Source organism: Dermacentor silvarum, chromosome 9 (assembly GCF_013339745.2).
Source record: "Dermacentor silvarum isolate Dsil-2018 chromosome 9, BIME_Dsil_1.4, whole genome shotgun sequence".
In the NCBI taxonomy this organism is placed as follows: Eukaryota; Metazoa; Arthropoda; class Arachnida; order Ixodida; family Ixodidae; genus Dermacentor; species Dermacentor silvarum.
In genome coordinates this window covers 118,625,742-118,639,634 of record NC_051162.1, presented here as the reverse complement: position 1 = coordinate 118,639,634, position 13,893 = coordinate 118,625,742, and the positions used below count along the sequence as shown (strand labels likewise).

Sequence of the window (13,893 nt, the reverse complement as noted above, 5' to 3'; positions counted from 1 at the left end):
CGCCCCCTAGTAACAGGCGCGCTCTCACATCAGCGGGCCTTTCTCTCGCCCTAGACTTTCTCGACGTAGCGCAATGGCGAAGCCGACCGCTAGAACTCCCGAAAAAGAAGCCACTCGATTGGAACTCCGTAGAGAAGCGGCTCGTGAGCGTGCTAGGAAACCCATAGCCGATCCCGAGCAACGGGCAAGGGAAGTTGAAGCCAATTATCGCCGATGAGAAGATGACAGTGTTAGAGCAAGAGAAGCGTAGACCAAGCGTCGGCGAAGAAATGGAGATCCCGAGTTTCTCGCCAACGAACGAGCATCGGCATCGAGGTATCGCGAAGCTCATCGAGAGGAACTTGAAATTCTTAGCGACAGCGAAGACTGAACAATCCCGGACTGCCCGTGATGGGAAACTTCCAATGACGTCAACGAAATGGATGGAAGGCGCCAACGTAAGGTTTCAACTTGAGTTGTTTAACGTGGAGTTTGGCGATAGCTGCAAAGTCGGCGGTAGATTGTGGTTTATCAACAAGTTGTACAATATTAACGGCGTGCGGACTGGTGAATGTCGTGTGAAAGCAATCGTGATGCTTCAGAAGAGCTTCCCCAATAATGAGGACATCGCCGATCTAAAGGTGTTATCTGCTAGAAGTCAGGGTTCCGATCATGAGTGTGATGACCGGATACCGCTACCCTCCGATGCCCAAAGACCTGCCGAAGCTAAACGCCGTGGAGGAGCGCTTGATCACACCTCGCCTGCCCTGCATGTGCCTCAGACGCCTAACCCATCGAGACGGACAGTTTGGTGCAACTAACTTCGCACAACTTTGCCGAGGCTTCCACTCAGCTCTGCTGGTCATTGGTGTTTGCGATAGCAAAGCCACACCTAATTTTTTCAACTAGTTTGTATATTGCGTGTGGTAGTTCATTTTGTGCATACCGCGTGTCTGTGAGGTGCGGTGTGCTTAATATTTCATTTTACTTCATACCCATTCGAGTACCATGCCGCCAGGCAAGCCCTGTCCAGCATTCACCGAATAGCTATTCCTTAACCAGCATATACGCGCTGAAAAACATTCCTATACATTATCGTCTAATATTAGAAAAAACACTCAGTTAGTGTTCGGCTATCGAATACAGCCGAGTCATTGCATGAAGGCGTGCAGACGACATTTGAATGCATACAGGTCAGACTAATGCATCCTATCAGCCACTTATAATGCGTTAGCATTACGAGTGTCTAAGTGGAAAAAAGTGTATGTGTGTGAAGTGTGGGAAGCCGGTCACGTGGTACAGGCATCTATATATTAAAATATAGTGTAACTGACGTTGGTCTGCTCCGGACCATCGTCAATTGCTCTTCGCTGCTCGAAGAGGCAGGACGTGTGTCGAGTGAGCTCCTGAACAGCACTTTGCAATGTGGTGAATGAGCTTTTAAGTCATGGATCCGGGACTTCAAAGATGTGCGTCGTAGTGCTGACGCATTCCTCTCGCATTTACGTCTAAATCGCTATTGCATTATTTTTCTCGTAATAAATTACTTTCACTTGTACAGTCAGACCTCGATTTAACGTAGCCAAATTTTACTGAATTTTCTATTTCCTGAAGCGCTTTCAGTAGCACGACACGTATTCACAGAGCCTTCTTGAGAGGCTTGGTTGCCCAGAAAAGCCACAAGAAGGAAAGACGCCACCTGCAAGTTTCAGCGCCAGGGCGCCGTGACGTCACAAATTTCGGCGGCGTCTGCTAGAGCCTGGTTAACTGTTTATCGGTAAAAATGGAATACATCTTATTCAAAGATAACGATTGAACTTCGCAAGTTTCGCCAAATATTACTGAGCCCCAACGAGGCCCAAATACTAAAGAGTACTTTGGGATCCGTCCCGTCACACTGACGTACCAGCGCTGGTGTTTTGGCGCCAAACTGAAAAAAAAAGTCACAGGCCTGCGCGGCACGCACTGCACAGTCACAGCGTAAGCTGGAGGAGCAGCTCAATAGGAGCTCCATTTTCGGCGCGACGCACTACAGGGTCTTCGCGTCGTTTTCACGAGAACGATCTGAACAGTCCGCCCGGCGTCGGACAGTGAGCTGCGGCTTGTGCTGCTCTCTGCAGAGCGGTTTGCTGAGCCCGATGTTGCCTGGTTGCAACCCCGCGCGTAGCTCTACGATTCGCTTCTTCAGCAGCGGTTGGTAGCTTGCGAGGCAGGCGCCATAACGTATCCGCCACAGGTATCCAGACTACGTCGCGAACATGTCACATCCCCTAACCCGCGGCATGGTACGTTGATGATGGTGGTTTATAGGCATCCCCTTCGAAGCGGGGTGGTGACAAATAGTCACCTAGCCTGCTTGAGTTAACCAAGTCCAGCTACATGCAGCATGCAACTGCTATATGCAACAGTCCCCTATGAAAATGGCTATGCCCTTCATGTTTACTGTATGTTTCCTGGAGGTCACACGAGGAAACATCCTTTATGTTTCCTAAGTGTTGAAATTTGGCCACTGTTTTTATGTTTCCTGCAGTGGCCCTCCTTTATGCAACCTTTGTGTTACCGTCGTTCATGTATCCTAGATGTTGAAATTTGGCCACTGCCTTTATGTTTCCTTCACGTTCCCCACCTTTATGCATTCTTTATGAGGCTATATTGCTAAAAGCCTGTATTTTATGTAGACATGCATAGCTGAAGAGTTCCCTGTGCCCATTTTATATTTATGCACATTTTGTGGGTTTAAAGTTTTGCGTTGGCGTTTATTATCAGGTTACTGTTACCTACATGATGCAGCGATACTGATTGTAACTCCTCTAGGTCACATAAATTCACGCAAAGTTGTTCTAAGATGACTAACTAATTAGGCCTTCATAGAATATTATCGTATATTACACTTGCAGTACCACTCGTACCTGCCTCACTGCAGTGTTGCTTTTGTTCAAACGGAGGGCACCTCTGTTGGAAACACATTCAAGTATTGCACAAGGAGGTGTGAGAAAAAGAAGTCTGGTAGAGCGAAGCGGTCTGCGCTGGATGCATGAAAGAAGACGAAGAGGGCTAGGGGAAAAGCGAGGAAGAAGAAGTGAGAATGAATGGCGGATGACATTCGCCTCACTGAGATTGTCTTTTGTATATAGCCGTTCTAGTTAGGAACGCTACAGTAATAATCAACCTATTATTGAAAAAAGAATTACTAGTTTTCGAATATTTGTTTGTCAGTATTAACTCAATTAGTGTTTCTCATTAATGTCCCTATCAATAAAAAACTTGACATATGTAAAATTTCATGTGGTATTGCACTTCGTTAAGCGTGGACCGGTACTGCACCGTCAGCACAAATTGAAGCACGATCGTGTAATAACTAATTAAAATGCCTCTTCCATGTCATTATATGTAAGTACGACGTGTAATCGCGCTGTCGTCGGTTTCTACGCATGAAGTAGACCACCATGTACGTTTTGGCGACTGAATTAATCCGCGGCTGAAAATGCTGGCGCAAGTGGAAACGGCAGCAACGCACTCTCGTCCTTTTCGACTTGTGCGCATTTCATTTCGTGCTCATAGTACAATTATAGGCAAATCAACCCAAATTTTTATCAATTGCAGCTGCCGCCCTCCGAGTTGACCTACCCCACGGAGCCGGCGCTCAAAGGTCCACGGCATGTCAGGAGGCCCTTCTACATCATCGGCCACATGGTTAACTCGATCGAAGAGGTGGACCAGTTTCTGAGCCAGGGCTCCAACGCCCTCGAGGTTGACATTGAGTTTGCCGACAATGGTACCGTGCTGGGGGCGTACCACGGCGTACCGTGCGACTGTTTCCGAGGCTGCTTCAAGCGGGAGCCAATAGGAGAATACCTGAAGCACGTCCGTAACGTTACCGCTTGGCGTGAGTTCGCTGTATACTTGATAACTATGTCGAACATGCAGACTTCTTCCAAACATACAGTCAGTGCTGTGGATACAAAAAAAAACGTTTCGCATATCCCAGACTGTTACTGACACTGATGTTCGAAGTGTAACACGATAGCGCGTTAAGAGCCCGCTGTCGCAAAAAAAAAAAAAAACGGTGTCGGCGCCTACCGCCGACCGTCGACGAAATCGCTAGTTCTTAAGACATACGCAGTATAAAAACGTCACTTTGATAAATGACAGTGTGTAAGGTTGCCCGTACCCTCCGCGCACCAAGATAAGGGCGAGAAGGAAAAAATGTGGTTGATCCCTCTTATATAGGAATCGGTATAGAACACGAAAGTGAAACGTGTCTTCACAGAAGTAGTGTAATGTTTATTGCACATTGATATATAATGTCTATTGGTGTTTTGTGGCTAAAGCGCCCTTAGGCGTTGATGCACCCACGCTGACGCCTGGTGGCACGTCTCCTCCATCACGACTACCAACGTCGATGACCATGAGCAACCGTCGTGCATATGGAAGCTGCACTACGCTGCACACGCTAGCACAACGCGAAAGACGAAGCACGTAACTGACACACTAATACAACGCGCAAGACAAAGCACGTAACTGAATCGTCACCGAGTCAAATCAGCGCGTACAGCGCGTCGTAATTGCAGCCTCCGCGATCAACTTCAGAAACATTTTCAGAGCTAATTGCGGAGGCCACGCTCCGCTGTGCTGAGTACGGTGAACGCCACCTAGGTGGCGTTGGTAGTGCTTCTTGATGCCAGCGTCCCTTCGAATGCTGGCATCGAGGGGTCGTATTGCTGAGACCACCGAAGCGTTCACTGTCGGTGCGCGTTAGTGTCATAATGCAGTACTTCTCTTTTCTGTTCGTAGGCGGCGGCACCGCCCCGAGCAAGAGCGCGGGTACACGGAGGAGTGTTAGATATATAAGGCACGTCTGTGTAGCTCTCTGCAAATGCGTTTGTGGCGCAATGGGTTAAACGCTCAGCAAAAAAAAACAGGCTTACTGCCAATGACAATGTCGCCACCGCTTATTCATGGCTAAAATGTGTGAGGAACCGCCACGCAAAGCTAAGCGTTTTTCTGTCGCTTCCCAGGCTATACATTTTTTTAAAGGATATATGAGAAAAAAATATATATTTTCTGTTGCGCACATATTGCAGTGCCTCGTACTAAAGCGTGCAATCATTACCGCTTTTTGCGAATGACCGCACTCGATTGGTGTTGATTTTTTTTATTTATCTAAAACACTCTCAGTCTCGTATGACTATAAACAGGGATGTGCTTTCAAAGCAACATCATTAAAGAATAACAAGTACAGTGAGTTGGGGTAATAGCATAAATACACTCCAGGTTATACAACGTTAGCTAATGTTTCACGAAAAAGTTCGTCTCGGTGATGGCCAAGACACTTGGGGTAAGGTGGTTCCATTCCTGGGAAGTACGGGGAATGAATGACTGAAAGGACTTCGTGTAACGTCAATTCATTACCACCTTATTTGGGTAGTTGGCGTGTTTTGAAACGTACTGCGTCCGGCAGTGCTAGGTCATCGTAAAGTTTGGTATGATGGAAAATTTCATGACACAACAAAAGACGGGCAACTTTGCGACGGACGGCTAGTAGTAGGAAAAGCGGTCGCTTATCTTTCGTTGCCTTTACACTTACAGTTCGATTATAGTTTGAAAGGATGAAACGAACATAATTAGTTTGTGCTAACTAAAGTGAAGTGACCAATGTTTCGAGATTAGGGAAATGCTTGACTCTCACTTGTTTTTTTTTTTTAATCTTTCTTTTTTTGTGTGTGTGTTGCAGCCCACTCCAGATACCGGGGTCAAATGAGTCTCCTTTTTCTCGACTTGAAGACGGCAAAGCTTTCGAAAAGCGTTAAGGCCACGGCCGGCCAGACGCTTGCCCAGAACATTGTCACCCATCTATGGAAAGGCGGTGAGAAACGTTGGTTCATATCGCTTACCCTTCATGATTAATCCTGTTCAAAAGTTTTAGAAAATTATGCACATCCGACACGCATGTTGGAATATATGTGAGGCGAAGCTTTCGAGAAGCGGTTAATTAAGTGATACACAAATAACGGTGACGTGTACAATTGTGTTTACTTTCGTCCTGCACGCAACGTGCAATTCCACCAAGTCGTAGCTCGGGGCCTCCTATCTAAATACATGGGAATGGAGAAATCTTTTTTTTTCGGCAACCCCTGCACCAAATTTAAGAGATTTGTTGCATTTAAAATAAAATGGTAAAATCTAGTGACTGTTGGTTGCGAAGTTTTGATTTCGGTTGTAAATTTTTTATTAAAAATTGCAAAAATCTCAAGTTTTCAGAAAACGAAACTATAAAGTCTACAACTCTGTAACTCGCCAATTAAACGTGATATCACAATTCTGTCAATTGCACCTCATAGCTCATCTAAAGCGGATAAAATTGATATATAATACATGGATCTCAAGTAGACTACCAATTTGTGAACAAAGCTTTTGCAAAACCCGTGTAAATGGTGTAAGAAATTCACGTAATATGTGAATTCACATGTAAAATTTGTCCGCTTTGGATGCTCTAACGGATGCAGTTTACAGATCCTGCGATATCTGTTCTAAGTGTAGAGCTACGAATTTGTACACTTCGTGCTTCTATTTTTTTTCCCAAGCTTATCAGTTCTTGGAAATTCCATTAAAAAAGTCATGTCCTAAATCGAAATTCCGCTTCAACAGCCATAATAATTTAACTTTTTCTCTCAAGTGCAACAAATTTCATTAAAATCGGCCCAGTGGTTATCTTATAAAAGCGTTTCTGCGTTTTAAACGTATTTGAATTGACAGCATCGGAGTTGGGCCCGAGCTAAAGCTTCCTCTTGATGTTTACGCGCGGAAATGAACGTTTGAGGTAATTATAGTTTCCGCAATTTGGTCTGGCTGGCGAGTTTTCCACGACCTATACTGCCCTTTGAGTAAACACATGTCAAATAGTGCCCACGCCATCACCCGACGCAGCCAGGTATTGAAATACCCCGTGAGGACACAAGTGAAACTCTTTTTTTGAAACTTCTACAGAGGACTTCGCAAAATTACATGACATCTTTAGTGGTAATGAAGCAGCATTCAATCATTCGGGCCATGTGACAAAGGCGATTCGCAGCTTTAGAGCTTGGCAGTTTCCGCAGGGTTTCGCGCACCACACAGACTCGGAGAGTGGCGGCATCGGCGCACGTATTTCGGAGGCCAGGATAGCAGGTAATATTTCAACAGACGAGGACTGAGGACGACGTTGTGTGCATCGCATAACACTAGTCTTTGAGAACATGTCAATGTCACAGTGAGAGCCCGCAGCGTTCGCAGTGCACAAGTTCAGCGCTGGAGCAATCAATCACTGAAGTCTTTTGATTGTGTTATTGCGATGGATACGGACACTCCAGGCGTATTTCTGCCGTCGCCGTGATGTTCCGTAGGAAGTCCAAGGGCGATAACATCGTCGCGGCGCGCCGTATGCTGCGTGTGCGAGTGAAAGCGTGCGAGGGTGAACCGACGATGGCGGCCCAATCTCGCGCGCGCCAGTGAGGAAAGCGAGGAGTAGGCGCGCCGTCAACCGTAGCACGCAAGGCACCGGGGGAGAAGAGGGAGGCGGGGGGGGGGGGGGGGGGGGGGGGGGGGGGGGTTACTTCGGCGGCTGCTGCGTATCGCGCGGCCGTGCGGGCCCTATCTTGAAAGCGATCTGCAACGGGGACCCAGTCCGCAGTGCGCTGTTTCCGCCGTTTAGTTCGCGTTGAAGCGAGAGGTAGCACAAAGGTCAATTCGCTTACTGCTGCTGGCGCGCTTCCTCACTACAGCGTTTTGAAAGCGAGTTTCCGCTGCCATCGAGAGCCATGTGTTCGTGTTTGCTTGTGTGTACCTGACACCATGATTGTTCATTTAGACAGCATGGCTAGGTTTACAAGTTTATACGGCCGATAAAACTACTATCCTTACTTCGTATAGATGTCTAATAATTTGCTATCGCAATCGATGATACGCCTTCCGGGACTAACTGCGACCTCTTTTTATGTGTTGCACACATTTTTGCAGTGAAGCCAAAGTACAGAATGAACGTGCTGCTTTCCATCGGCTACACCAAAGAGAGTGAGGTCACCTGGGGTGCCTTGAAAATTCTGAGGAAGATGGGACCTCCTGATTTCTTGAACAACATTGGTACGATTTTGATGCGTCATTTGAAGGCTAGCTGTAATGTGTTTAGGTGTTCCTACGCGAATTCAAGAACAGCTTAGCCTTCTGTGTATGATCATTAACTTTCCTTCACAATTTACGATGTGGTCGAAACAGATTCGCCGCCCCAATGAGTACAGTGTTTGGAGGAGCCCCTCTGGAGAGGTATGAACGTAGCTGAAACAAGGGAGATAGCGAGATAAATAAAAGAGAGGAAAGGCAGGAAGGTTAACCAGACGCAAGTCCGGCTTGCTACCCTGCACTGGGGGAAGGAGATACATGGATGGAAAGAGAGAGGGCGCAGTTTCGCGCCCATTTGAAGGCGGGCACAGAGTCTACAAGCGGTCGCCGAGACCTGTCGACTTGAGGTCCTGCAGTAACGCTTTCATGGTGTGTCATCGGTGCGTACGGCTGTGGTCCGAGAATATTCATTTCAGAAAATGGTTTAGAGTTCAGCCTGTTCAGCTAAAACAAAGCGTGCACTCCAACGATGGCAATCCAAGCATTGATTGCCGTAGAACACGGGTACGGTGAAATGAACCTACACAAGTGGAAGAGAAGGAAGGGATGAGACAGGCAGGGAAGTCGGCCAGACGAGCATGCGGTTTGCTAGCCTACACTGGGAGTACGACAAATGGGAATAGAAAGTGACAAGGAGGAAGAAAGAGAATACTTTGTACACATACGAGAGTGCATAAGAGGACTATAAACAGTCATTCAGGCCGGTGCACTTCATAAAATACACTAGCACGCAGATAGTGCTAGCTTATTTCGCCAACGACACATGGTAGAGAAACAGAAAATGGTCTTGAGCTGGTACGGAGGGATTTACGGCTGTCCGCACAGAGAGGCGTTGAACTTCGTGACGAGGTAAGGGGCATCCTGAATGGTGGTTCATTGTTTCCTGGCACCTTGGCACCTACAGGAGGTATACACGTCGGACTGTCGGCCGTTCCAATATAGTATCAGAAAGATTTCCTAAACTCCGCTCCCAGCCATAAGCGGTACAGCGATGTTCTGTTGCACTTGTAGCAGTAGCGAAGGTTCCAGCTTATGGAGTCGTCAATTAAAGACACTCTGAGAACACTTTGAGTGCGGGCTAGCAGGCGGTATTCCCTTAAAGTGTTCATGCTCATTATTGGAAGCACAAACATGTTTTGAGAAGTGTACTTGTTATTTACTTTTCCAACAATGAACATGTCACATCGCTATTTGATTAAGTAGATAGGACTGTGCGCAAGTCAAAACTGCGTAAAATAAGTTGCTTTTTTCGCTAGACTTTATCGACTAGGCGAGAATCTATGAAATTCTCTTTGAGTTGGGCAGCGGTGCAATTGCCACTGTGTTCTTTATTTATCATCGACTATTACTTCACAAACGCCTATCAAGCTATGATTATTTTCATTTCCTTGTGATTTTCTGCACGATGCTGCCCATTTCAAAGGCGTAGTGACGTTGCCGGTTTACTCACGTTCTGACGGCCTTCTTATGAATGGATGATCTATCAACCTGTGTCCACCCAATGGCACTTCCTGTCCCCGTATCGCATTAATCCACGTCTTGCTAAATCATTTTCCCCAACCCCCTAGCAGGGTAGCAAAGCAAAATCTTTGATCTGTTTAACAACTCTGCCTTTCTATCCTCTCTCTCTGTCTCTAATCACGTTACACTCAAACAGTTATGCGCAAATCCGGCCCTTGCGCCATTAAACCCCCTATATCATAATCATCATCGAAAACACGTATGCAGCTGTGCGCTGTATAACATGGCAGTTCAATGGATCCCGCAGGTTTCGACGTGGGCATGAACGACCCCCTGAAGGACATCGAGCGTATGTACAACAGGCTGGCCATCAAAGGTCACAGGTGGCAAGGCGACGGCCTCTCCAACTGCCTGCGCTTCCTCATGCCTTTGGACAGGCTTAAAGCGACGGTCAAGTTAAGAGACAGCGAGGATGGCTACGTCGACAAGGTGTACCACTGGACCATCGATCTGCCTTTCTACATAGAGGAAAGCATCAGGTCAGCCACGGCAATTGCTGCAGCGTATAACGCGCCGGACGCTTGAGATCGAGGTTGCGGGGTGGAACTGTCAGTTCAAGTCCCTCTCCAATTTACGTAATGTGGTAGCGGCGTCCAGTTTCGATCCTTTGATTCCGGCATGGTATACAGTCCCAGCCGATTGCCATTCAATCAATCGATCAATCACTCAATTATTTATTTTAACAGAGTACGATTACAGCAAGAAGGATATGCAGAAGGTCCCAAGGTCACAAGACCCTACCGGCACCCTCGAGTGCGAATTACCATTTTATTCTTTCTTGTTTAGATTCCTGCAAGGTGCCACGTGGTCCTTACAACGGCCGTCTCCCCGTAGAGTGATTTTCTGTTTTAGATAGCTTGGCGAAAATGCCCCAGCACATCAGTAGCTATCAGGTAGAGAAGTTCTTTAATGAAACAGCTGGACAGGCTTGCCTGGTCGGCGCACCTAGCGTGCTTCTCCTGGTAACTGCGATGACAAGCCAAGTGATACACATAGAACATAGCCTAGACAGCTAACACACGAAACATGCAGCATGCAGAATTAAATACCTCGTTGAAACAGTGATCCACAAAAAAAAGTTAGAAGCGCCTTCGTAGCGCGGGGCGCGCAGCAGGCCCTATAGCCAATGGTCCAAGCAGAGTCCTAGGTGCGATCCCCGAGGTACATTCAGTGCAGACTTTAAGACGGACCTTCGGACTATGCCGAGGCAGCAATAGCAGATTAACTGGGCTAGCTATGTCCTCTCGCAGAACGCGCAGGGCGTCGTGATGATCCTATATCCACTTGATTTTGCCACGTTCGGACGAGTGTAGTGACAGCATCCGCGGTCATGCCTGTCGAGGCCACACAGCATGCGGAAATTGCGCATATGGTCAGGAGTGCGAACCGGAGTGCCCTGTGGCTCCGGGTCGGTCGCGATAGCATGCTTTGAGCGTCGCACAAAAGCAAAAAAAAATTGTATTTGAAAAGCCGCCTCTAAACAATGAATTGGAATTTCCACAGAGGAGTTGGTGAATGCGGACCAAGCAGAGCATGCACGCGTGCGCATTACCCACTATGCCCTGGCGAGAGGGTAGCCACAGCAATACGAAGCTCAGGAGCAACTTACATAGGACTGTCGGCATAGTTGGCAAAACTCATGAGCAACACTGGGAGCATGGACATTATTTGACTAAACCCCGGGTGACATTCTCGTCACCTTTCGATTCCTCCATATTGTCAAGTTTCTCACCTTCTGTGCTCCGATTGGTCCACAGGGCTGCTACAACCTTTCTGATTGGCTCGGACGGTGGCCATTACAGAGGTAGACAATATGACGGAATTTGACAGTGAACGAAATAGGGTGCCCGCACCCCTGGAGCAAAACTTTTTTTTCTTTCTTTTTTTTTAGGTTAACTTGTTTTTTAAGCGTTAGATTTTCTTAGCTCATTGCTCAGTTTCGCGCCGTCGGCGCCTGCCCGCAGTGACAGGAGCGAAGGAGGCTCCAAAAGTTGTTTCTATTGGCGCACGCACACGCCGCGCGCGCTTTCACCAATGAGATGGAATGTTCGGTGACGTCAAGCAAGGAGTCAATTCCCTTGTAACCCCACCAGATGGCGTTGCCCACCGCGTGTCAATAAAGCCCCTTTTGACCGCTATTTACCGCTCTGATGTACTCATGTTGGCAGGCGATCTATTAAATTTCTTTAGTTTAGTTTTGCACCGATGCGCACAAGAAACCTGCATACACCTGCTTTAATGTACTAGTTGCATTTTCCTTTTATTTTAACACATCAAACTTACTTTTCTATTGCATATCGTGTGACAGATGTAAAGCAACAAGTTGGCAGGATGGCGTGCTCGTGGGAGCATTATCTCACGGCAAGAACGTGAACTGTATTAAGCATTGTCGTTGCCTTCCAGTTGTACATAATATATAAAGGGTGCTTTTCGTAGTGTGCTGCAATAAATACTGTCCTTACTAGCCTGTTTAACTAAAACGTAGACGTGCCGTGTACGGCGCTCAGACGCGCCATTTGTCCCTGACTGCCGAGGCCAAAGTTTATTAAAAGAAGTTAATTAATTTCACGTCACCAAGGGTTGCGGGAAATGTGGTCTGTCGGCTGGTCTTTCGCCATTTTGTGCCCCAGATTTAACCCGCCAATTTAGCTAGTGGCGGCAAGCGCCCTTACAAATTAAGGCTGTCACCACCTTAAAACGGCGTTGCATGTAGGCTCCCTACGTGTCAACGGGCGTTAAAAACCTCCGATTCGTCGCGGTCACACTTTGTCACGCTCGTAACACGGTCACGCTTCGCATATCCCGCGAGACTTTGCCGCCGCGTCGCGTTAACCAGATGGTTATCATGGCGTCCGTAGCGCCGGTGGCTCACTCGGCGCACTGCTAAGCGCTCGGCTGCGTCAGTTTACGACTAGAAAACACTCAAGCATCGGAAAGGAGCGTAGTAATTTAAGGCAGAACACCATACACACTGAAATATGCGAGAAGCCGAGCGTTCAGAGTACAAGCGATTCGGAGAGCTCGAGATTTGGAGTGATAACGCCAAGCCCGCACCACAGCTAAGGCTTAAACATTCGCGTTTTGTACTCGTAGCTGTCCTGTGAATTTTCTTTCGACAGCGTTAAGGGCCCCGTGTCGCAGAAAATCTGGCGTCGGCGTAGGCGCGGGCTCGCCGGCGTCGTTTGCGGAAAAAAATCATCCCGAACCACCCCGACCGCGCAATCTTTCCGCGTGGCGCAAGGTGTTAATAAACAAAGCTGAAACTCAAAGTAAAATTCGTCAGAAAAATCGTCAAGCACGACTTAACCAAAACCTACAGACGTAATAGCGTCAGATTTTAATTTGAATATACGAGAAAAAAGCCTGATAAGCAGCCAGGGATCTTTGAATACTATCGCGTTCCACTCTTAAAGGCTAAGCTTAAGTGTCCTCCAACTTTTTCATTTGTTATTTTATTTTTCGTTATTTTCGCAGGCTCGGCGTCGACGGTATCATCACAAACCAGCCTTCCAACGTGCACCATGTCGTCACAAGCGTCCTCTTTCGAGATCGCCTCAGGGTTGCCGACATGAGCGACAGCCCATGGGTGAAAATTCGCCGAACTGCTCGCGAGATAAAAGAGGATGCGGTGCACTCACCCAAAAGCATTGTCGGGGGTGGAACGAATGGAGAGTAACTGAACTGGCGGCGTACAAACGTAGTCTGTAATTGCGTAACCAGTATTTGTTACTTGAAGCATTCATTTGTCCAGTAACAAACTTTTAGCGTTTTCTTTTTGTGCGTGTTTTCGTTTATTGGACTTGATGTGGTTGTATTTTTTTCTAGCGTTGACCCAGTCTATGCCTTCTTGATAGCATTGTAATCCCCACCTGCTATGCCCTGAATAATATCAGCAGTATTGAAAATAAATTATTTCATTTATTCATTATTAATTTGTTTCTGGCGGTACGTGGCATTTCATGATTGCTGTGGCTCTGAATCTTAAAGGGGAATAATAGGTCGACTTCTAGCGCCGTAGTAACAGAGTACAACCAGAAATACGGCAAATGTTACCAAGAAATGACACATAGCGAACGGCACAGTGTACTTTGCCTACAATAAAACACAAAATAACAGGATTTATCGTGCAGCTAATAAAATACACATTTCAATTGTTGTTTTAATCATTTGACGAAGTACTTCTTCCTTGAACGAATGAACGAACGAACTAACGAATGAATGAACGAATGAATGAATGCA

The 13,893-nt window shown here is 47.0% G+C and overlaps 1 protein-coding gene across 1 annotated transcript in view; it reads left to right on the top strand.

The window, feature by feature from the left end:
• Positions 1-13,534, top strand: part of LOC119463851 (uncharacterized) — a 37,442-nt gene extending 23,908 nt beyond the window's left edge. Inside the window, exons 10-14 of the mRNA XM_049655409.1 lie at positions 3,583-3,865; positions 5,714-5,845; positions 7,975-8,097; positions 9,902-10,133; positions 13,129-13,534. Coding sequence (XP_049511366.1) covers positions 3,583-3,865; positions 5,714-5,845; positions 7,975-8,097; positions 9,902-10,133; positions 13,129-13,330 — 972 coding nt within the window. The 3' untranslated portion in view covers positions 13,331-13,534. The remainder of the gene's footprint in view (positions 1-3,582; positions 3,866-5,713; positions 5,846-7,974; positions 8,098-9,901; positions 10,134-13,128) is intronic.
• Positions 13,535-13,893: the final 359 nt, after the last annotated feature.